Below are 25,510 nucleotides of genomic sequence, written 5' to 3'. Positions count from 1 at the left end.
CATTCTTGTCAAAGTTACCCGCCGAATTGACAACAAGCTGAAGTCAGACGCATGTCCGTTTACAAACCAATCAATGTCAAGACGCAGCCCATATAGACGATGACGACAGGACGCAAGTGCGTCATGTAAAGTTCTTTAGTGCGCTCGCATAATTGCAATGTGAAACCAAACCAAATGTATACAATGTATCAAAACATGACCTTTGGTTCGGACCTTGGTGTGGACTTTCAGGTGTGAAAACGACCTTATAGTCTCTCTGCACAACCATCAACACCTCCAGTAACCACCCCATGCACATCGGGTCTGTGAATAGGATGTGTGTCGGATCTTCAGGAAACAAAAGACAGGGAAAGCACCAGGCCCAGACGGGGTTTCAGCAGCCTGTCTAAAAACCTGTGCTGTCCAGCTGGCCCTCATCTTTTCATAGATCTTTAGCAAATCACTGGAGTTGTGCCAAGTCCCTTCCTGCTTCAAATGCTCTACCATCATCCCCATCCCAAGAAAAGTACCCAAATCGCAGGACTTAATGACTACAGAACTGTTGCTCTAACATCTGTGGTTGTGAAGTCATTTGAGAGACTGGTATTGGCTTACCTGAGGGACATCACAGGGACCCCCTACAGTTTTCTTATCGAGCAAACAGGGCAGTGAATGATGCAGTCAACATGGGACTGCATTATTTCCTGGAACATCTGGACAAACCAGGGACTTATGTGAGGATCCTGTTTGTGGAATCCAGTTTGACTTTCAATACCACTATCACATGACTCCTGCGGTCGAAAATAACCCAGCTCTCTGTTCCTAGCTCTCTACCTGTCAATGGATCACCAGCTTTCTGACAGATAGGGATGTGTGTTCTCCCCACTGCTCTTCTCCCTCTACAAGAACGACTACACCGCCAAAGACCCTTCTGTCAAGCTCCTGAAGTCTGCGGACGACACTACACTCATCAGAATCATACACAATGGTTACGAGTCTGCATTTATGCAGGAGGTTGAACAGCTGGCTGTCTGGTGCAGTCATAACAACCTGGAGCTGAACATGCTCAAAATAGTGGAGATGACTGTAGATTTCAGAAGGAAACCGCCAGCGCTCCCCCACTTACCATCATTAACAGCTCTGTGGATGGTGGATAAATTTGGCACTCGCTTAATTAATCATGCAACATGGTGTGGTGATGTGACAGCATTGTAGCATTGCACTATTTGAATGATTTATTGTATATATTTACAGTGTTTTACTATTGTTATTTTCCCCACCTGACATGTTTAAATATGAAGCTGTTTTTCCACCGAATCCAGATTTGTTTTCAATTTGGTTTGCAGAAAACATTTCCCCCCGGTTTCACAGACTTAAACCTAAGGTTTAAGCTAGTCCCAGACTAAAATGCATGTTTGAGCTGTCTTAACGGAAAGCAACTTGCAATGACAAAGTTTAAAATAGATCAGTGCCATTTTTTTTGTCTCCAGATGCACACAAGTGATGTTTTTTTCTAAAGCATGTTTAAAAAACATACTTAAATGTCCTAATTGAACTAAGGCCTAATCCTGGCTTAATCTAAGCCATCTCTGTAAAACCAGGCCTGTAAATAATATTATTTGAGCCACGCTTGAAGCCAAGCATGACAATTCTGTCATTATTTATACAGCCTCGTGGATTACACTTTATTTCAACAGTCCACTTTAGACATTCTACTAACTATAAGTAACTTTGCCAACACATGTCAACTCTCATTAGAGTATTATTAGACTGTTAGGTTAGGGTTAGTAGAATAAGTTGACATGTACTTGCAAAGTTATTTATAGTCAGTATAATGTCTGTTGGAGGAGCATTAAAATAAAATGTTAGCAGATATTAAGATGCCAGTCTACTAATCCTCTAATCACTGCTAGTTGACATGTAGTTGCAAAGTTACTTATTGTTAGTAGAATGTCTAAAGTGGACTATCGAGTTTTATTCCCTTTTATATAGGGTTTTATCCCCTCATGTTGTTTCAAATTTGTACGACACTGTTTGGTGAACATATAGGTATTAAGCAAAATGTTGATGCTGCTGTTTTCCATAGAATGAATGTATTATAGTGCAAAAGTCATATAGACTGGTGCTTTTTACTGTTATAGTGCTTTCAGATTGGCATTGATGATGTGAGCTGCAGTTTCGTACTGTTCATGTTCTGTGTTTGTCTTTCTCTCTCTGCAGAATGACACGTGGAGTGAGCTGTACTCGTTTGCTGTGTTTAAAGCCATGAGTCACATGTTGTGTATTGGTTATGGTCGTCAAGCTCCGGAGAGTCTCTCTGATATCTGGCTGACGATGCTCAGCATGATTGTTGGTGCCACTTGCTATGCCGTCTTCATCGGACACGCTACGGCCCTCATCCAATCGCTGGACTCCTCACGACGCCAGTACCAGGAAAAGGTAAAGCAACTGTGCATTAGGTGTTAAATAATGAAGTAGAAACAACTGACTATAAAGCTACACCAGGTGACTTTTAGCCTTCTAGCGGTTTAAGCATAAAACTTATATGCATTTTTGTTTTTAAATAACGCTACAAAATTTGCCAATGCTGACATTAGACGTTACGAATGCTATTCATATCAGATGGAAACTATAACTTGGCAAGGCTATTTATAGGCAAATAGATCAAAGCAGTAACTAGTTTAGAGAACTAAACATTGTTCTGTGTCAATGCACAGCAAAAGTGATGCTATGTTGATTCATGTTTTATTACGGCTATTGTCTCTTTCCCTTTTTGCTTGCAAAACTCTTTTCGGGTTCGATGTTCAGCTGCGGCTTCAAGCTACTTCAACTGCATATAGTAGTTGCTTGACCTTCTTTCATTTATTTACGGATATGCTGTAAACATGCATGGAGGAATGACGAAAGCATTATGCAGTTTCCCAGGAGATCATCCCAATAATATTATAAATAATTATTATATGCGTACCACCATTGTGATTTGGGGTAAGACAAAAACATGGGTTGGAAGATGGTTTTATGATGTACTAGTTTATATTCAATTTTGTTCAAACGAAAAAGGTTACATAGTTTACTGCATTTCAATGTGCATACTTCTCCACTTACTATATTGTGTACTTTGCTTTTAATGGTAATATACATCCTTTTGAGTATGTTGGCAGAATTGGGACACCAGTGTCATAAAATTGCATGTTGATACCACAGACTCCTTAATCACGACTGTTTGCTTTTGCATGTGAGTGCAACATCTGTCTAAATTCACTATTATTGTAGGGTTGGCAATTGCGTAGAGGTTAGCATTAGCAAGTTAGCTTTGAAAGCATAAGATCCCAGCCTACAGAGCGTCTACAAAGCCATGCCTCCTTTAAAACACATGAACGCGCACAGAAGAGACAGTGTTAAATTATCTTATGTCTCAAACCACATAACATTGCAGTAATAATGAACATAACTTAAAGAGCACTGACCTGAACCACCTGACTGCTGCAGATTTATTTCAGCGTTGACATGTAAACACATAAATCCAAGTCTGAGGATGTGAACAGCTCCGGGTAGAACGTTACGGGTTGCCATCTCGTAATTACAGTTACGACACGGTGTGTGAACGCAGCAAAAGCTCATTGTTTTGGTTCAGGAGGAACTGTAAAAGCTGCTGATGTTTGTTTGTGGCAGTCGGTGACTGTTTCTCTACAACTCCGCATAGCCTCATGGATCACGCTGATGAACTGTGATGTCTGGTACGCGGAGGTATGGAAATACATAGGTTGACAGGCAGGAAGGATATCAGACCAAATGCAATGATTGGTCCTGAGACTTCCACAGAAGATGTACATGTTTTAATATTTAGAGCACTTCTATTATTGAGAGTTTCAACCAGTATAACAAAAATGTTTGTAAAACAAATTGCCTACCCTACCTTTACCTTATAGACTCATACAGTTAAAAAAACGCTGTGCTAGCTTTGGCCTCGCGAGCCTTGCTTTGTCAAAGTCCCCAGTAAACTGCAACAGAAGCATTCCCCTCCAAGGGGTTTGTGGGTAAGGCTAGCCTAAAAAGCTAGCACGAATGCACAACTTGAAAAAGCCGTAGTCCGTTTTTAAAAGCATTTCTATTTAGTTTTATTTTGCTAATTAAGTACTTTAGTACTTATTTTTCAATTAGTTGCCGAGGCCTATTCCTTGACCTCATAATGTTACTCCTCCTCATCCATTAAAACTCATTAAAGTCGCTAGCGTTCCATCTGCCTGCGCAGCTAATGTTTGTGCAGCTGTTACGGTTTGTTTGTCACCGTTGCGTTGAGTCAGCAACTCTTCAGATGCTCTTGTGTTGATTGGATAATGACTGCTAATGCGACAGATAGTTGTCTTTCTGACTGTGTGTTTGTTTTCACTGCAGGCTCTATTAGCCGGTGAGACCGCAGCTACAGCATCAGCTTATGTACTACCTACCGCAGTGCTGACTTAGTTGTGGCTGTCATATTTCTGTGCGTCATGTTTGTAACAGTAGATTAGACTTGGCATGACTTCAGTGTTCCTGCTCGGGCCAATCGTTTACCAGCTCTGTTACCATGCAGAAAGATTGGCGGAGGCAACGGAGCACTCTGATTGGTCGCTTTGAAAAAGAAGGATTGCCTCCCGATCTGTTTAGCCAGTAATTTGAGGCGTGTATCCTCAAGTGGAGGACAGACGTCGAGAGACTCGTTGCGTATACGATTTATGTGCGTGTACGTGCGCACAATATTACAGTGTCTCTCTGGATGAGCTAAAATTGATGAGGTTGCAGATTAGTGTCCTGCCAATGTCCTTGTGAAGTAGGTGTGTGTGGTGCGCTGTGATTCTGTCCTTGAAAGTGCCGTAATGAAATGATGAGAACGAGGTAGGGAGGGAAACAGAAAGACAGACAGAGAGAAATAGGGGGTTGGGAATAGACCTGTAGGGGTCAGGGACGAGTGACCTGCTTCTCTGCGCTGTGTGATTTCTCTCTCTTTGGAAAATTCTCCCCTTGAAGTGCCTCTTCAGTTTTAAAGGGACAGTTCATCTAAAATGTTGTGGTTTTATTGTTGTATCATTTTGCTTTGAGCTGCAAAGGTGCTAAATATACACTACCGTTACAAGTCTCTTATACTCACCATTTATTTGATCAAGTAAAAACAGCAATATTGTGAAATATTATTACAGTTTAAAAGAAGTGTTTTCTATTTGAATACATTTTAAAATGTAATTTATTCCTGTGATCAAAGCTGAATTTTCAGCCTGTCTTCAGTGTCACATGATCCTTCAGAAATCATTACAATATGCTGATTTGCTGCTCAAGAAACATGTCAGATTATTATCAATGTTCAAAACGGTTTTGCTGCTGCTTCATATTTTTTTGGAAACCATATTTCAAGATGGTTTGATGAAAAGAAAGTTCAAAAGAACAGCATTTATTTGAATGATTAATATTTTGTAACATTATAAATGTGTTTACTGTCACTTTCGATCAATTTAATACATCCTTACACAATAAAAGTATTAATTTCCACACACACACAAAAAAAAATCTTACTGACCCCAAAACATTTGAACAGTGTATATTCATTATCTGCTCATCCACATGTATCCAAAAAGGACTAAAATGACAAAAAATAAATAAGTGTAAGTTTTCAGAAGCCATACAGTATATTTGTGTGAGTAATAGGCTATTATTTAAAGGTCATGCTTCATTTTTTTCTACGCTACAAGACATTTTCTCACCCCCAGCTTAATGTGTAAATACAAGTCATTCATAGTTTTATTCAATATAGGTAGAAATTATACAGCAGTCTAATTTAAATTAGACACTATTAAACTTTCTGTGCATTACAGAAATTACAGCTTTTTCAGTTCTGGTTCACATTTGCACCTATTCAAACTATTGACAAACTATTATTAGAAAACTTGCAATTTCAAGTTACATTTATTTCTACAGCGCTTTATACAATAAAGATAAGTTTCAAAGCAACTTCACAGTGATAAACAAGAATATAACAGAACAGTAGTAACGTTCATTAGTTATGCAGCGAACTCCATTCAACTAAAAAGCAGCTCTAAAAAGACAAGATCAGCTCAATTTAGTTCAGTGTTGCTTCAGTTTTGTTCAATAATAGTGCAAAGTTCATCAAATAAAGCAATCATCTTGTGTTCCACAGGGGGAAAAAAGCAGGTTGCATGAGAGTGAATATGTGATAAAAACGGCATGATTTTCATTTTTAGCTTGAGCTGTATCTTAAGATGATCATTTATTATGTTCAGACTGTCTGTGCCGCACTTTAAACGCGCGCGCACCTGACCTGAATCGCTTATGTATTACAGAGATACAATCGCAGACAGCTTGACTCATCAAACAGCAAAAAAAAAATCCGCTTTCAAGCAGGAAAAATGTATGCAGTCATGCAAAGCTGTGCTGTGATATGACGTGTATGAATGACTGTTGTCCCTCAGGACACCTCAAGTTCAGACGTTTGATGAACGAGCGGTGGGCTAGTTCTCTCTCTCCATTGATTGTCTAAGTCTTCGCCTCGGGTGTGTTTTGGACACAGACAGTCCTTTGAAATGTAATGCCGTGTGCTCATGCAAACGCATAACACACTCAACAGTGCCTGAAGAGGAAATATGGCACATATATTTATGTCACATACTGTATGTTACAGGGCTGTTTGCATCATATATGTGAGCTACTTCACGTTCAGCTCAGCTATGTGCCGCTACTGTTTTTGCTCAGTATGTATGTGTGTGTGTGTGTCTGTGCAATTGTGAGCATTGCTTATTTTTATCGCTGCTATAAAAGTGTGTTGACGGACGGAGTGCTAAATCTGGAAGGCTGGGAAGCGGTCCGGATACTAAAAGAGATTGACTGAGCCGGGCAGATTGGAAAAGGTAGAAGAAAGACGCTGTTCTGCCTTCTCGATGCAGTGGAGACACGAACAGCTTTCTTAAAATAAGATGCTTTTATCTGATTGGCTGATGAAGATTCGTTTGCAGTGGTTTTTTAGATTTGCACATCCCAGAAAAACTGACACTGAAGTTCTTCTTAGATGATATCTTCATGTTTTCTAACTTAAGAAAATGTATAAATATATATATATATTGTAGTCTCAAAATACAAATTAGTCTCATCTTTTTTATCATACACTCTGAAAAATAAAGCTTCCAAAAAGGTTTTTGCTGCAATGCCATTTTTGGTTCCCCTTTCAGTGAACAGTTCTTAAAATAACCATTTTTTCTTAGTGAAGAGCATTTAAAAAAAAACTTTTTGCACTAAAAAATATTTTTTGTGGAAATGAAAGTTTCCATGGATGTTAAAGGTTCTTCATGGAACCATCGATGCCAATTAAGAACCTTTGAGATGTTTTCTACTTAATGGTACATTTATATATATATTAACTAATTTTTAAGGCGTACATTTTTAAATATGTTGTATTAGACAAACAAACCTCATGATAATAGGCTATACATAATCACAGCCTGTCATTTTATAGAAAATATATGAGAATTTCTTAAGCATTTTTTTTAAGGATTACAGTTTCTTATGAACATTTTATAATATAACTTACTTTTTTAAAGAAGATTTTCTGTGTTTGCCTTGTTCCAAAATGGGACTAAATCGTTACAATGTTGCATTTTCTCCTTGGTTCTGTTAAAAATGTGTTAAGTCACATGTGAGCAAAACTGTTCCCGCATTGGTTACCATTTATGTTCCAGTTTTGCTCATAGCCTCATGATTCACCATTATTTCTACAGCAGTTTGAGTGTCATAAAAGCATTTTCAGAGGTACAATACTTTTCTGTGTATCTTTCAGTTATGCTTTATGTTCATCTGTCACTTTTTATTTGTTAAGAGTTACACTCAAGTCAAGTCACCTTTATTTATATAGCGCTTTATACACTACAGATTGTTTCAAAGCAGCTTTACAGTGATTTACAGCTCAGTTCAGTTCTCATACAACAGCGTCAGTGCAGTCAGATCAATAATATTGTTGAATATTAAGTTAACATTGTCATTCAAATAGTTTTTTGGGGCACATTCAATTAATTAAAAGTGACAGTAAAGACATTTATAATGTTAACAAAGATTTCTGTTTCAAATAAATGCTGTTCTTTTGAACTTTCTATTCATCACAGAAAGAAAAATGAAGACTGGAGTAATGATGCTGAAAATTCAGCTTTGATCACAGGAATAAATTACATTTTAAAATATATTACGATAATAGCATTTCACACTATTACTGTATTTTCTGTATTTAAAAAAAAAGAAATTAGATCTTATTTCAACATTGAATCTTACTGACCCCATACATTTGAATGATAGTGAACTGTGATTTATGATTTCTCAAATTTCGATGCTCAGAGTTTTGTTTTGTGCACTACGTAACATTTAATGCTCAAGACATATAGTGTATCACAAAAGTCAAATTTCATCTTTGTTTTCTATTCAGTCAGTCCCAGACCAACGCTGTTGTGTGAGAGCTTGAAAGAGTGTTTTCCACGCCGGGCTGTTTTTGTGATGTAAGCTGTTTCAGATAAACCCCTAAACGGCAGGTGAAAACAAAACACACTGTGTTTGTTGTCTTTGTGTGTCAGTCAGGTGGTCTGTTCCTGTCCAACTGATTGGCTCCTAGCCAGAATAAGCTGGTGTGTGTATTAGACGTTTGGTGATAATAATTAAGAGTCTGGTTATGCGACTCCAGGTTGTAGATCCCGCAGTGAAGCCGCTCTGGTGCTCGTAGGGGGTCTGGAATATTTTTCAGGAAATAACAAGAGGAGAATTTCAATTAGACCTAATGCCTCTTGTGCTGTTGTCATTCATTGTGTTGTTTGATTGTGCATTGAGCAGAAACACAGGCTCTCTCTCTCTCTCTCTCTCTCTCTCCTGCAGTCTTCTCGGGTTTCACTGAGCTTTCCTTACGGCCTGCTGATGCTCAGAACAGCCTGAGGAAACAGGCATGACAAATATCACCAGATCTCAGTCTTCTCTTTCTCTCTCTCCTTCTCTTTGTTGCTCTAACCTTCTGAAATCATTTGTCTCCTCCGTGCAGAACCTCCTAATGTCTGTGATTCTTTCAGTACATCCCATAATACACCAGAGCCTCCGTCTGTCTCTCCCCAAAGACTGATGTCCAAGCGTATGTGTGGATAAACATTGAGACTCTTTAATTAATGCAGTACTTCATCAGTTTTGTTCTCCCCGAGGATCTCTGGCCTTCAGGATGAAACTGAACAGAGACGTCAGGTTCAAAGCTGGTGTCTATGCATAATTAAATATTTTATTATTCATAATTTTAATTTATTATATATATATATATATATAGTATACCTGTATATTAGTGCTTTAAGTGCTTTACGCAAAATTATCATACTTTTTAATTAGGCTTCCTGCAGTAACTTCACCATTATGCATATACAATAAACATATATACAAGGTAATCGACTACCGAATGTGGCAAGTATGTTTAGCTGATTGGTTTTGCTCTTAAATTTTGCTGTTTTGAAAAATGTAGTAGCTGACATTGATCGCATGTTTGATTTTTAGGATTGTTTTAATCTGTATTTTGATTGTTAAGGATGTAAGGGTGGATTCCTGCAGTGGTTCAAGCTGCAAGACTGGCGATTGACTAAAGAAACGTTATTAGCAAGATGGTAGAAAACTGCACATTTCTTGTCTATTCCACCCACTGCCACTTATACCAACGACGGAAATAAGCGCAGTTACAATAGCTTAATATGTGGGAGAGCGTTGCTATAGAGAGTGACGATATTGTATTGCAATATGTAGCACTTCAAGGTCAATACCAAATCAAAACTAGTTAGTTGTAATTGAAAAGGTTTAATGACAAAATATGGTTATGGTTACACTTAAAATAGTTACAAAATAGATGTTTGAGATGATGATAACTTGTACCATTAATCTTACCCAGCATGTAACATGTTACCAGAGAGAGAGAGAGAGAGAGAGAGAGAGAGAGAAAAGAGGAGGCAAAAGGAGAGAGCCCCAAGAATAAGAAGAGAGCCCCAAGAAAGGGACCCAGAGAATAAGAGAGCCAGAGCATCAAAAGAGACAGAGCAACGTCTCAATCTTTGATTCTTTGATGATTCTCAATCTTTTGATTCTCAATCTTTGATGGTTTCAATCTTCTTTTATCCTTTCCTGACCATGTGACTAAAACCCAGATGTGAGACATTCAAACTGACCAATCAGATCATTACACTTCCCCCACTGTACTAAAGGTGTGACGATTCATCGACCCCCAAAGTACAAACATGTTGGTCTACGGGCCTAGATCACTATCAGAAACCTCTGTGCCTTTAGGAACTCCAAATGGTCCTTGTGGTGGAAAGAGGGGGTGGAAACAGTAAAGCAAATATCTTTGTTCATTTAAAATATCTTGGATTATTTTCAACCCTACAAGGTTTATTGGTCCTTCTCACAGTACGTTCTTGCACAAGAAACCATGATTTTTACTTAGTTGTTGAAATCTTCTGTATTTACAGCATTAGCAAAAAAACTACTATGGACACGGTACTATGGTATTTTGTACTTTGGAGTAGTATCATGTAAATACCATGGTACATGAGTTTCAATACTGTGGTGTTGCCTCTTTACTTTTTAAAGTAAAGGCCTTGTGATTAGACCTTGTGTTTACTATAGCTGTGACTTTATGTACACAGGGTAATAGATTACACGTCTTATAGATTATTGACAGATATCTATGACAGATAGCTATCACAATATGACTGAAATGAGGTGTTAAAGGGTTAGTTCACCCAAAAGTGAAAATTCTGTCAGTAATTACTCGCCCTCGTGTTGTTCCAACCCCGAAAGACTTTCGTTCATCTTCAGAACACAAATTAAGATATTTTTGATGAAATCTGAGAGCTGTCTCACTTCTCCATAGGCTTCTAGGTGATCGATATCTGCCATCCCAGAAAAGTTAGTAAAGACATCATTAAAATAGTCCAAGTGACTTCAGTGGCTCAGCCTTAAGTTTATCACTTGTATCACACGCATCACACACATGACCAGCGTCGGCCAATAGTGAGCCTCCGTTCTGATGTACGACCCAGAAGAGCTGCGCTGTTACACTACGTGAACTCACTCAGAGAAACACAGAAGAACATGAAGAGTTGAATAAAGTCGTTATTTTTGTTGTTTTTTTTGAGCACAAAAAGTATTCTCGTCACTTGATAAACTTAAGGCTGAGCCACTGTAGTCACTCGGACTATTTTAGCGATGTCTTTACTAACTTTTCTGGGATGGCAGATATCGATCACATAGCAGCTTATGGAGGAGTGAGCCAGCTCTCAGATTTCATCAAAAATATCTTAATATGTGTTCTGAAGATGAATGAAAGCCTTACGGGGTTTGGAACAACATGAGGGCGAGTAATTACTGACAGAATTTTAATTTTTGGGTGAACTAACCCTTTAAAACCATATTCTAAAAGATGGTTTTGGTTCCTGAAAACTTAATGACTTTTTTTCTTGCTGAATAACAGTGATGGAGTTTTCTGTGCGAGTTCAGACTCTGTCGAGCGGCTCGAGGGCAGGCTAGCTTTGGCTCGGCTCTCTGTACCCGCAGGTAGAAATGTGCTTAGTACTGTAATGAGGTGATTTATTCTAGAATCAGAGTGGTGAATAATACATCTCTGATCCAAACCTGAAATTAGACTTCTTCATCTTTATTTTCAGCAAGAGGACACCAGGACTTCACAACATGGAGAGTTGAGACACACACACACACACACACACACACACACACACACACACACACACACACACACACACACACACACACACACACACACACACAGAGAGCTCTCAGGTTTCCATTTATCTTAGACGTGGGGATTGAGGAGCCAGGGTTTTGTTTGCTTTTACCTAGACTGGAAAATCTTTAGTCAGGAATCAATATGGTGCCCCAGTGTTATAATACTGTCGTTTAGTCCATTTAGGCTGTTTTAAAACACTGAGGTTGAGAATGTGTGTTTGGGCTTGGTAAAACTTGTTAATGTTTTTGAAAGAAGATTCTTATTCTCATCAAGGCTGCATTTATTTGATTCAAAAACTGTAAAAAACTTAATATTGTGAAATATTATTATAATTTAAAATAACTGTTTTCTATATGAATAAATTATAAATTGTAATTTATTCCTGTGATCAAAGCTGAATTTTCAGCATCATTACTCCAGTTTTGTCATGATCCTTCAGAAATCATTCTAATATGCAATTTGATCAAGAACCATTTATTATTAATATAGGGATGCACTGAAATGTCGCCTGCTGATTTTCAACAGCTATTTTCAGTTTCGGGCCGAAATAGACATTTAATTAGTGCTTCTCCAATGGCTATCAAGTTTGATTAATTAATTGATTATTAATTTATTCTTTATTTTCGGTTTTAGTTTTGGGCATCCTGAATTTTTGGGTTTGGTTTCGGCGCAGATTTTTTTTTTTTTCAGTGCATCCCTAATTATCAGTGTTGGAAACAGATGTGTTGCTTCATATTTGTTAGGACACAGGATTCTTTGATGAATAGAAAGTTCAAAAGAACAGTGTTTATTTTAAATAGAAATCTTTTGTAACATTATAAATGTCTGTACTGTGACTTTTGATCAATTTAATGCATCCTTGAATTAAATTGATTTCTTAAAAAAAAAAAACAAAAAAAAAAAAACATTTTACTTACCACAAACTTTTGAACTGATAAAATGTACATCTTGAATGCAATGTGTGTAATTTTTATAATAAAAAAATATGCAAAATGCACATGTAATCTAAATGTTGTAATTTATATTTAGCTTTAAATATAAATGTAAAGCAATAGAAGTCTATAGTATGAACTCATTTCATGCTTAAGTAAATGTACACTACAGTATATTGCCAAAAGTTTTGGGACGTCTGCCTTTACATGCACATGAACTTTAATGACATCCAATTCTTAATCCGTAGGGTTTAATATGGGGTTGGCTCACCCTTTGCCACTATAACAGCTTCAACTCTTCTGGGAAGGCTTTCCACAAGGTTTAGGAGTGTGTTTATGGGAATTTTTGACAATTCTTGTAGAAGCGCATTTGTGAGGTCAGGCACTGATGTTGGACGAGAAGGCCTGGATCACAGTCTCCGCTCTAATTAATCCCAAAGGTGTTCTATTGGGTTGAGGTCAGGACTGTGCAGGCCAGTCAAGTTCCTCCACGCCAAACTTGCTCATCCATGTCCTTATGGACCTTGTTTTGTGCACTGGTGCGCAGTCATGTTGGAGCAGGAAGGGGCCATTCCCAAACTGTTCCCACAAAGTTGGGAGCATGAAATTGTCCAAAATGTCTTGGTATGTTGTTCCCAATTGCTTCCACTTCGTTATAATACCACTAACAGTTGACCGTGGAATATTTAGTAGTGAGGAAATTTCACGAATGGACTTGTTGCACAGGTGGAAACCTATCATGGGACCACGCTTGAATTCACTGAGCTCCTGAGAGCGACCCATTCTTTCACAGATGTTTGTTGAAGCAGTCTGCATGCCTAGGTGCTTGATTTTATACAACTGTGGCCATGGAAGTGATTGGAACACCTGAATTCAATGATTTGGAGGGGTGTCCCAATACTGTGGCAATATAGCAGAAAGCAAGAAATGGTTAGAAAAGTCTTAATGCCTGAAATTTGAGAGCAGAATTCCATATTACATTAGTTCCATATAACATCATTCTTGAGAAGTGTGAATATTATCGTTTTCACGGCTTTATCTGCTGTAATGATTCTAATAGTGATCCTACACCAATTTTTTACAGTTGAAGTTAAACACACACACACACACACACACACACACACACACACACACACACACACACACACACACACACACACACACACACACACACACACACACACACACACACACACACACACACACACACACACACACACACACACACACATACACACACACACACACTTCATCAGTGATAAAGCATTAACGTGTGTCCTAGTTTAGAGGGCAATCACCCGGTTAAACTCACTCTTAGAGATAAAGGTTCAGTGGGGTTCTGTATATAACCCTAGCATTCTTGACTCAATTTTATTGAACCCTTTCTAGGTTATTTATATGAAGCTGTTCTATAAATGCCACTCCTGACAGAATCCTTTAAGATTCTAATATAGAACCTTTTCTTCTAAGAGTGGAGTTACAGTTATCACAATTACTCTCCTCTCCTCATCTATTCTCCTCTCCTCTCCTCCCATCTCCTCTCCTCTCCTCTCCTCATCTATTCTCCTCTCCTCTCCTCTCCTCCCATCTCCTCTCCTCATCTATTCTCCTCTCCTCTCCTGCCATCTCCTCTCCTCATCTATTCTCCTCTCCTCTCCTCTCTTTTCCTTTCCTATCTCCTCCTCTCCTCACCTCCCATCTCCTCTCCTCTCATCTCCTCATCTATTCTCCTCTCGTCTCGTCTCATCTCCTCTCTTTTCCTTTCTTCTCGTCTCCTCTCCTCTCGTCTCCTCATCTATTCTCGTTTCCTCTTCTCCTCTCCTCTCTCCTCTCCTCTCCTCTCCTCTCCTCTCATCTCATCTCCTCCTCTCGTCTCCTCTTCTCCTCCTCTCCTCTTCCTCTCCCTCTCCTCTCCTCTCTTCTCTTCTCCTTTCCTTTCCTTTCCTCTCGTCTCGTCTCCTCTCCTCTCCTCTCCTCTCCTCTCCTCTCCTCTCCTCTCCTCCTCTCTCGTCTCGTCTCGTCTCCTCCTCTCTCGTCTCGTCTCCTCTCCTCTCCTTTCCTCTTGTCTCCTCTCATCTCCTCCTCTCCTCTCCTCTCCTCTCCTCTCCTCTCCTCTCCTCTCCTCTCCTCTCCTCTCCTCTCCTCCTCTCTCGTCTCGTCTCCTCTCCTCTCCTTTCCTCTTGTCTCCTCTCATCTCCTCCTCTCCTCTCCTCTCCTCTCCTCTCCTCTCCTCTCCTCTCCTCCTCTCCTCTCCTCCTCTCTCATCTCGTCTCGTCTCGTCTCCTCTACTCTCCTCTACTCTCCTTTCCTCTTGTCTCCTCTCCTCTCCTCTCCTCTCCTCTCCTCTCCTCTCCTCTCCTCTCCTCTCCTCTCCTCTTGTTTCCTCTCATCTCCTCCTCTCCTCTCCTCTCCTCCTCTCTCATCTCGTCTCCTCTCCTCTCCTCTCCTCTCCTCTCCTCTCCTCCTCTCTTCTCCTCTCTTCTCCTCTCCTCTCCTCCTCTCTCGTCTCGTCTCCTCTCCTTTCCTCTTGTCTCCTCTCCTCTCATCTCCTCTCCTCTCCTCTCCTCTCCTCTCCTCTCCTCTCTCGTCTCGTCTCGTCTCGTCTCCTCTCATCTCCTCCTCTCTTCTCCTCTCCTCTCCTCTCCTCTCCTCTCCTCTCCTCTCCTCTCCTCTCCTCTCCTCTCCTCTCCTCTCCTCTCCTCTCCTCTCCTCTCCTCTCTCTCTGTGCAGTGTGTGCATTTCTAAACATGCTCTCTGTTAGACACGCTCTAAATCTGCAGCGGTGCACTGAGTGTGTGTGACTGCTGCTGTCCGCCTGCTTCTGTTCCTCTACAGGGACAGGACGGGGACCATCCTCTCACAGACAGAAATAGCACACAGATCATATGCACGACTCAGGTTACTCAAGAGAACATGAAGCACTCGAAAACACAAGAAGCTCCAACCCTCTTACACAAAAGACCATAGTATTGCCTTAAAAATAGACCACGGAAAAGCCTTCATTACAGCATATTATATTCTGGTCAATACCATGATGATAGTACCATGGTATTCTTTGAAGGTTCTTGCTATGCCTTTGTCAATGCATGGTAAAATGTTGTTTTGAGGTATTAAAATAGTTTTTTAGTAAGACAACAAGCATCACTATTACCATTTCTCATACTTGGCTCTATGTACTGTGTAAATATGAAGTATTTTTTTTCTGAATTGAATTTACAGAGGTGTTTTACCCATGTTTTGAATTACACATCACATTGTGTTGTGTTGTAGGGTTAACAAAAATATCCATAAACTATAATGTCCTGGCAGAAAATATACCAGTACCTTTTCTATTTTTCTATAGATTTTGTTTAAACCTGTGACACATTTAATATTATAAGAACCCCCAAATGAACGGTGATGTTAGTATGAATAACATTAGCATTCATATACCTAGATTGAGAACAGTTGCATGTCCTTGCATGTCTTGACCTGTCCTCGTCCGTAACCTCTCACACTGATCAGTAAACGGCTCCATCAGTGGCGACTCAGTTTTCATTCAATTCGCCTGTAAATGAGGCGAGAGAGGATGTAGTTTGACGTCACACAGGTCTATCATTCCATCTCTATCGCATTGCTTTCTTCTGACTCGGCCATTAAACACAATTGTCTTTATCGGCCCATCAGTGAACCACTTAGATCAACACTGCTGGCTCTTCAAATGAGGAAAGTGAGTGACATCTTCACCGTGAAGCGTCTGGATCAATGAAAGCCTAGGAAAAGCTGTTTGAGGGTATAGATCCACTGGAGGCTGTTTGAAATAGTCTAGATGATGGATAAAGGAACGTTTTTCAAGACGTACATGACGTCCTGCAGCGCAATCCTTCATAATGACTCTGAAAAAGCAGCTTGAACTCCTGTTTTTGCTACTGTACCTTTAAGAGGTCTGAATGACCTCTGTTGTGATTGATGCTTTGATCTCTGGAAGTTCTAAAATTCTAAAATCTAGTACTTTGAACTCTTTCAAAAGATCAAGGAAAATTAGATATTTTTCATTTTTTTTCATGTGACCTCCGTTTAGAAACAATCTTTGAACACTGTTGACCCAGCGCTGCTGCTGAGAGATGCAGCTCACTTTCATGTTGGTATAAAGCTCAACACACAGGCAATTATTCTCACAAGTGGTTGAGGGAGCTTTACAGGTGTTGCACAAACGCCTGCGTCAGCATGATGCTGCTGTGCAACAGGGAACACACACGACTGCAGTGCGAACGCCTCCGGTCTGACCTGCTTTCTTTGTTGTTTTGCGTAGATCATTACTGTTCTCATTCTGTCTCAGTAAAAAACACAGTTTGAGGGATGTTTGGCTCGGTAACTAATGATCTGAGGTTGGGATTTGGGGTCGTACGTTGCCTGAAGAACAAATACTGACTCTGTGGACCTGGATCTGAGCAATGAGAGAGGAAAAAAGAGTTTTAATGTTGACATGAGAGTTTCTTCAACGACCCTTTGGACCTCATAGAAAGTACATTTGTTTAAAACACTTTTCTGCACACTCTCACTAGTTCAATTCATTTTGTTTTCTAACAATGGATGTTTATGTTTAATTTTTTATCTCAAACATTTCTGTGACCGTTGTCTTCTTCGCAACTGTTATTTTAGTATAATTGAGATACTTATGGTTTGTATTAATATTTTGATTTTAATTTAGCTTTCATTTTAATTCTGAATTAGAGTTATAATAATATAATATAATAATTTCCATTTTTATTTGTTTTTGTTTTTTAAAAATATGTCTACATAGTTTTATTAATTTTTTATCATCTTTATTATTCAGTATTCATTTTTATTTCATTTTTATTTAGTTATTTTACTACATTAAGTTAACTAAATGGAATTGAGCAATGTTGAAAGTAGTTTAAAGAAAGTTTTTTTATATTTAATTTTATTTCAGTTAGCATTTATTTCAAAGAACGAAAGTGTTTTTTATGTTTTTTATTTTAGTAAACGATAATATCCCTGTTTTATTAGGAGCAACAGCTATTAAGGGACAGTTGTAATTTGTGTAAAAATGGTTAGGTTTGTCTCTATTTCACAATAGTTTATCTATTTCACTATTTTAGAATTGATTTATCGTCCTGATATAGTCAATATTAACATATTCAATCATTTAAAATGATAATTCATATAGCTAATGACCTGGGCCCGGTTTCCCGATAACTCTCACTCTTAGCGCGCTAAGAAAGCTCGAAAGATATATCTTACCAAAGTTGTTTATGTTCCTAAGTGTGTTCCCCGAACCATACCTTAGGAAGCTGCTTAAGATATACCTTCTTACGTGCGACGTTACCCGGCGCTGTCTGTGGCGATGGTGCTGAATTGGTTGATATCGATGGCTCGAGAATCAATTATTCTCTCGTGCAGGGGCTGTTTATGTGAGAAAGCGGTGATCTTTATAAATGAAGCACTTCAGAAATAGTTGAAATTGCAATTTATTATGATTATTGGATATTATAAAAAATAATCCAAACTATAATAGCCTATAATAGCCTAGCCTACATATTTTAAAATTGTAACATATATTGCTGCCACAATAACCTTTTAAAAAATGTACATGCCTTCTTCTCTTCCCCATTTTTGTTTGCTGAGGTGGAGCTGCGATGAAATATTGTTCTTGTAAATACTTTCCAGCATTTCAGTAATAAAAGTTTACATCTTGCGTACGGTGCTCGGCAGTGATCAAAAAGGATTTAAACCGTGAATTTTGAATCTCTTGTAAACTCAGAGATGTGGATTCAGACGGCAATTAAATTACCACACGACCTGTTTGTCAAAAAACAGAAGGTACTAATTTGGCCAGGGATTTTTACGCGGGTTGGGTGAGAAAAACACTGATATTATGGATTCGGACGGCACTAAAATCACCGACTTACCCCTGTAAATGTTTAAAATACCAGATGAGCCCATGAGAAACAATATTAGCATCCGAATAGGACTTAACTGACAGTAGCCTATGCTTTCACTGGCCTTTAAAAGAGCGTTTTAATTAAATTAATAATATTGTATAATAATATAATTAAAAATCTAACAACAATCAGTGAAATGACAATTTTATTCTTTGCATGAAAACACTTGAATTAGCCTAATTTAATACTGTCTGGGTGTATTAAAACTTCAGAATTATATTCATATAGACCTGCAACAGTGATAAGGTAAAGCTAAGAGTGGTCCAGACCAACCTTACGAAAGTGTGACTTACAGAAGATATACTTAGCGAACGAACGTTTCGGGAATCGTGCCATAAGGTTAAGAGAGAGGTTAAGGAATAGGTTAAGAACTACTTAGAGATAAGAACGCTTTGGGAAACCGGGCCCTGTTTTCTTGGGTGTAGCTTGACATTTGTGCATTTGATTGATGCTTTTATCCATTCAAGATATATATATATATATATATATATATATATATATATATATATATATATATATATATATATATTATTAAGTATTAATTTAAGTGTATATTATTACTCTGTTTTAGACTACAGTGATCTGGACTTGTCAAAACACACAGTTCACAAAGCTTGATCATGAAGAGTGATGATCTTTATGAGTTGTCCTGTGATTTTCTTTGTCTTTGTTCTCTCCTGGCCTCGTTTCTCTTGAATATGGAGCGACTGTGATAGTGTCTGTTGTTGAATAGCATTACCTTGGCATGGCTTGTGTCTGTAAATGTTCTGTACTCCACAGGATGATGATTCTTCAGATGTTAACTCAGTTTGCTTGTGTTGAAGTCCTGTGAACTTGTGCCTTGCCTTTGAACTGCCCGTCTCACAATTGGCAGTCGTACTTTTTGTTTAGTTGAAGTTCAGAGATTGCTGACATGATGCTTCACATCAGTGCATTACTATAGCTGACAGAACTGATGCATCTTTTGGTTTCAATAAAAATCAACCCCTGGGGTATTTATTCTTTTTTCTCTCCGCAGTACAAACAAGTGGAGCAGTACATGTCCTTCCACAAACTTCCGTCAGATTTCCGACAGAAAATCCACGATTACTATGAGCACCGTTACCAGGGCAAGATGTTCGATGAAGAAAGCATCCTGGAGGAACTGAACGAGCCGCTCAGAGAGGTGAGCTTGTGTTTGGTTATCTGTGTGTTTGCAAAGGTCTGTCAATGTCTGTAAACATCTGTGGAAAAAAAAAACTCCCAGAAGGCCCTGCAGTTGTCACAGAGCTTTCCGAAACAATAAAACCACGCTGAACGGGGAACAGCTTCCAAACTAATTTATGTCACAGTAAACAACTAAATCTCCTCTGTGAATGGCTTGCAGCTTTCACTGTATAATGTTGTTTAAGAGAGCGTAACTAACATTGTGCTATTTGTGTATTGATGTTTAAGTTTGGATATGATCCTTTATGGCTGAATCGCACCAAGAAATGTAAAATGTCATCAAAAAAACTATATATATATATATAGAATCAAATTTTCAGGATTGGTTTTGCCATTATTTGCCATTACAAGCACATTGCCTTACAAATTCTTATTACCATATCTCTAATAATTTTGTAAAATGTTAAATTTAATATTTCCAATAGTGTAAAAATATATAATAACTTTTCTGATATAATATTTTTCTGATATTGGCATAAATTAAATTCAGCAAAACAAATACAAGGCAATAATATACTATATATACATCTCAATTCATATTATTATTATTATTATTACTATTATTATTATTATTATTATTATTATTAAAATATATATATACAGTATATATATATATATATATATATATATATATATATATATATATATATATATATATATATATATTATTTTTTTTTTTTTTTTACAAATTCTCAATTCTGTATTAATTTTCTAACATTTTAAATTTGATATTTTAAGTATACTGAAAAATAAAAAAATGGAAATATAATCTTTTCTGATATTAGTGTAAATTCAATTCAGTAAAACAAATACTAGGCAATAATATACTATATTTTAATTTTCTTAATGCATATTAATATTATTATTATTATTATTATTAATATACTATTTTATAGTAATTAATAAATATATTATTTTTCAGTATACTTTACACACACATATATATATATATATATATATATATATATATATATATATATATATATATATATATATATATATATATATATAATTATAAAAACAATTATGTATACTGAAAAACTAAAAGAATGTATATATAATAACTTTAAATTTTATTTTCTTATTTTAGCATAAATTAAATTCAGTACAACAAATACTGGGCTATTTCCCCCATAAGTTTTATGTAAACACTGTGTATGTGAAATATGTGTTTATGTATTTCTCTCACCCTGCGGTCTTTCCATCTGCTGTCAGGAAATCGTGAACTTCAACTGCCGTAAGCTGGTGGCCACTATGCCCCTGTTCGCCAACGCCGAACCCAACTTTGTGACAGCCATGCTGACGAAGCTGCGTTTCGAGGTCTTCCAGCCAGCCGATTACATCATCCGTGAGGGAACCATCGGCAAGAAGATGTACTTCATTCAACACGGCGTCGTGAACGTGATAACCAAAGGAACTGTTGGGCTGAAACTTTCTGACGGCTCCTACTTCGGAGGTACAATCCCACTCGTATTAACCTCGCAAATTAGATGGGAATTAAACCATCACTTCACTTAATTAAACTGCTCAAATCCTTATTGAACCTCATTACATTTTAAATAATTTAAGCCAGATATGGTGTGACCTCTTCCATTTTAGCACTTTTATCGTAATTATATTGATGTTAAATTAGTTGAACTTTAAAGGCAATCAAAATATTCTGCTCTGGCCTGACATTGATATTTAGATATTTAGCCTGTAATTTAAGCACTTTTTATTCTCTAGCCAGTTTTTCTAGTAACAATGTCACATTCTCAACCAGTTTTTCTTCTTCAAAATAATCATTCAACAAACTCTTTTTTTTAATATATATTTGATGGTGAAGTGTGTAATTTCTGCACTACCAAATGGAATTGCAAATGATAATTTAGAATTTTTTCCAACACATCCCCACCTGCTATTGGTCAGACAAACAGGAAGCTCCGCCCCTAAATCTGCTCAAATAAACAAAACAGTTGTTTTGAAAGCAACACAGTGTTGATATCATTCCGGAAATGTTCTTTAACCCAACCCATGAGGCGTTTGTGCAATTATGTGCTTTAAAGTCGGGATTTTAAGATGGATTTTGATTGCTGTTGATGTTTTTTATCATTGCTGGGGGGAAAAAATCGCTCTGAAAAATGAAAATGATTACAATAGCCGCGTTTCCATTACCCTTCAAATTGCGCAAATTGAAATTGCGAATTGAAAATACGCCCAATGGAAACACGTCAATTTCGCAAAAACTCACATTTATCGCAAAAAAGTTTTTACGCTTATGAGGTGGTTTTTCAGGCAATTCGAAAAAATAAATATTTTGCAAAACTCCAATGGAAACAGTTTTTGCGCATTTACAGGTCACCCGACATAATGACGCGGTGTGTTTGGACAGAATACGAGACAGAGCTCTTTACTAAATTCATAAAAGACAAAATAATTACAGGAATAATGGATTCTAAACCTCAAATAAATGCCACAATCAAGACCTCGAAGCAGATATGAGGGAAAAACACCCAGAAACACTTAATAGGTGCCGCTCACAAGTATAATAAGGGTCGTTCCTTTCCATTAATGCTTGGAAAACACACATACATCTCCTTCGATTAATAATAATGGCCAGTGCAGTGGCTGGGATATAGTACATAAACCTACCAACGTCCATTGCCATGGTTTTTGGAATGATTTTACTTATCGCGAGAGGAAAAAATGAAGTTTTAGTCGCATAACATCGGTTATTGAAAACGCCGTCATTTCGCAATCGTTTTTTGTTGACATTTTGAAAAAATCGCAAAAGTTTTGCGCAAATCTGTAATGGAAACTCGCCTAATGATATCTTTTCTCTGTGATGTTTTTGTCAGAGTTGTGGTGTGGACTCCAGTATTCTCTTGGAGTTGTTGTGATTTTTTTAAAATCTCTGATTATAGTTATTGTTACAGTTATCATTCTTAAGGTGCGATCATTTTTACCATTGTTCCGCAAATTTTCATGGGCGAAATCCAGTCATTTCAATAGGAGTCACATGATCAGGAATTTTGCGTGAGGGCGAAACATTTCTCCACACAGATTTCTCTGTGGGTTCAAGTTGGTCACAACTGGAGGTAAGCAACAATAATAGCTTTAAACTACAGAACTTAAACTTTTTTTTTTTTTTTTTTTTTTTTTTGCTGCAGATGAAACTGTTTTCATCTGAGTTTAGGGCAAAACACTGAGTTTAGGGCAATCGGTTCGTAGCTCTGCTTCAACTGTGCGATATAGTCACGAGGAGCGACCAAAATTTCTAACATGCCTGAAATTCATCCGACCATCCGATTGCCGGTCGTGAGAGGTTAATCGCCTCTCGTTTCCCCCTGTACACTGCACGACAAACGACGCACGACAAAGCTGAAAATCGGCCCGACCCGAAAAAGAGTCGCACGAGTCAGAATTCGGCTCAAAATCGGACGAAAATCGCACAGTGTATGCCCGCCTTTACTCAACCAGGCCCCACCCCTTTATTCTGCGTATTAATTATTTAAATGAGGAATATTGTGACGTGTTAGATCCCAGAAGAAAACTCAAGACTACAATGGAGGCGTTTCAGGGAGTTCAGAAACAGAGACACTGATATAGAGAATAATCCCTCCGGTGAAGGGACTTTGTAACTTTGCAGACCTTTTTTTTTAAGCTCAAACAGCAACATTACACACTAAAGAACATGTAAGAAAGCATAATAGGTCCTCTTTAAGTCTCTGAATCCTCTGTAAAGCAGAACTGCAGCAGAAGTCAGTTGAATTGTCATGGTTCTGAGCTGGTGGAGGGATCCAGACCCTGGGGAACCCAGAAGTGTGTGTGGTGAGATGTGATGTGCTCTGCTGAGGAGTGAAACACGATCTTTCTGCAGCCTTAAATCCGCATGAGTCAGTGGTTTTTTAGCTGCAGAGGACAGGAGGGTTTGGAAGAGGCTCTCGGCGCGTGACCTTGGAAAGGTCGAAGACAAACCGATGTCTTGTGCAGCCTGAGATAAAGAGAGAAGCCGTCTGATCCTGTGGGCGTTGTGCAGAAGGATCAGTCTCAGTTCTTCCCAGAGGAAAACTGTATTGCTCTTTTCATAGCTCAGACTTAATGGAGATCTCATTTCCGTTTCATTTAAGCATCAGACTTGTTGATGCTTCTCCTGAAATTCATTTGGGAGGGGGAAAAAAAAGACACAAACGAGACAAGTAACACGCGGCATAGAGCTATCAAATGGATGTGAAATTTCACTTGATCAAATACAAATAATTATATATTTTGAATAAAATATACAAGATTGTTGTATTTTGACATTATTTTTTGGAACAAGTAAGCACATTTCCCTCAAAATATATTGGCAAAGCATTTTAAATTTACACACTAACACACACACACAAACACACTACGCTATATCATTCTATAATAATAAGCTAATGCATTAATGTTAAGCATACATGTATTTTTTTATTTAAAAAAAAAAATATATATATATATATAATTAAGTTTTTAATGACCCAGAACTTTCTTGACAGTTTTCTTGTGATTCACACTTATTTTTTATGTAAATGCTATGTATATGAAATATGTGTTATGTATTATAGAAATTATAGAGCTATATAATGGATATGATACGAATAGCAGCTCAGATCATTTGCTCTTGGACTAATTTAATGAGAATCATTTGAGTTCATATTGAGATCTGACTTTTGATTGCACACTTAAAAAAAAAAAAAATTTCTCCAAAGAAACAACTGAAAAGCAGATATTTCTTTGCATATCAAAGTCTCCATTTAATCTCATTGTTGTAGGATATTTGTCTTTATGGGTTATAGTAGTTTTTGTGTATGTGAGGGTGGATTTAATCAAATGAAGGAACAAATTAGATGCAAATGAGGTTTTGTGTCCACAGGAGTGTTTGCGTCTGCACCGGCATGTGTGTGTGTGCGTGTGTGTGTGTGTTCACCTTTATGTACCTGTGATTGTAGCTTTAATTTACTGCCTTTTGGCTTGATGAATGACCCCGGCTCCGGATAAACGCTGCTGGAATGACAAAGTTCTCTAAAGTGATCCAAGGTTTCCAAGGTTGTGTATTGGATTTTCTGGATTGATTAGGAAAGCAGACAGGGAAATGGACCGAACACACAGAGGTCCCTGATGGATGGGTCAGGATTTAATACGCGGAATGACACACAACATCTACGATGAATGATGTTTATGATCTTCTGAGGCTTATGGGTTATTTCTCTACCATCCTAAGGAACTAGTTGTGTTCCAATATCGCATGAGCTAAATGTAACCCCGGAGAACGTGTGTGTGTGTGTGTGTGTGTGTGTGTGTGTGTGTGTGTGTGTGTGTGTGTGTGTGTGTGTGATCTTCTAAATATAGACACAAAACAACCTTGAACATTCACCATGAAACAATGAAAATATGATGATTGGGGCTTAGATGTGTGACGTATATATACGTCTGTGGGACTTTTTTTATTTTTTTATTTTTTTTGAAAGTCATTGGAGTCAAGTGTTGTTTGGACCATAATAGTTCTTCAAAATATCTTCTTTTGTGTCCCAAGAAGAAAGTCAAACAGGTTTGCAGTGACCTAAGGGTTGAGTAAATTATGACCGAATTTCCCTTTAAAATGGAAAACTGAAATAATTACACATTTAATTTTTAAGACGTGAGAGCTCAGTAAAGCG

The 25,510-nt window shown here is 37.8% G+C and overlaps 1 protein-coding gene and 1 long non-coding RNA gene across 2 annotated transcripts in view; both read left to right on the top strand.

The window, feature by feature from the left end:
- LOC307161906 overlaps nucleotides 1-25,510 on the top strand; it is a 642,191-nt gene that overhangs the window by 170,917 nt on the left and 445,764 nt on the right. The gene's annotated exons all lie outside the window — the stretch shown is intronic.
- LOC307161888 (potassium/sodium hyperpolarization-activated cyclic nucleotide-gated channel 2) overlaps nucleotides 1-25,510 on the top strand; it is a 71,181-nt gene that overhangs the window by 37,238 nt on the left and 8,433 nt on the right. Inside the window, exons 5-7 of the mRNA XM_079876832.1 lie at nucleotides 2,200-2,418; nucleotides 19,660-19,806; nucleotides 21,063-21,303. Of these exons, the coding sequence (XP_079732958.1) occupies nucleotides 2,200-2,418; nucleotides 19,660-19,806; nucleotides 21,063-21,303 (607 nt within the window). The remainder of the gene's footprint in view (nucleotides 1-2,199; nucleotides 2,419-19,659; nucleotides 19,807-21,062; nucleotides 21,304-25,510) is intronic.

This window comes from Squalius cephalus (genome assembly GCF_949319135.1).
Source record: "Squalius cephalus genome assembly, chromosome: 7".
In the NCBI taxonomy this organism is placed as follows: domain Eukaryota; kingdom Metazoa; phylum Chordata; class Actinopteri; order Cypriniformes; family Leuciscidae; genus Squalius; species Squalius cephalus.
Note: the sequence above shows the minus strand (reverse complement) of the source record. Positions and strands in the feature narration are given on the sequence as shown.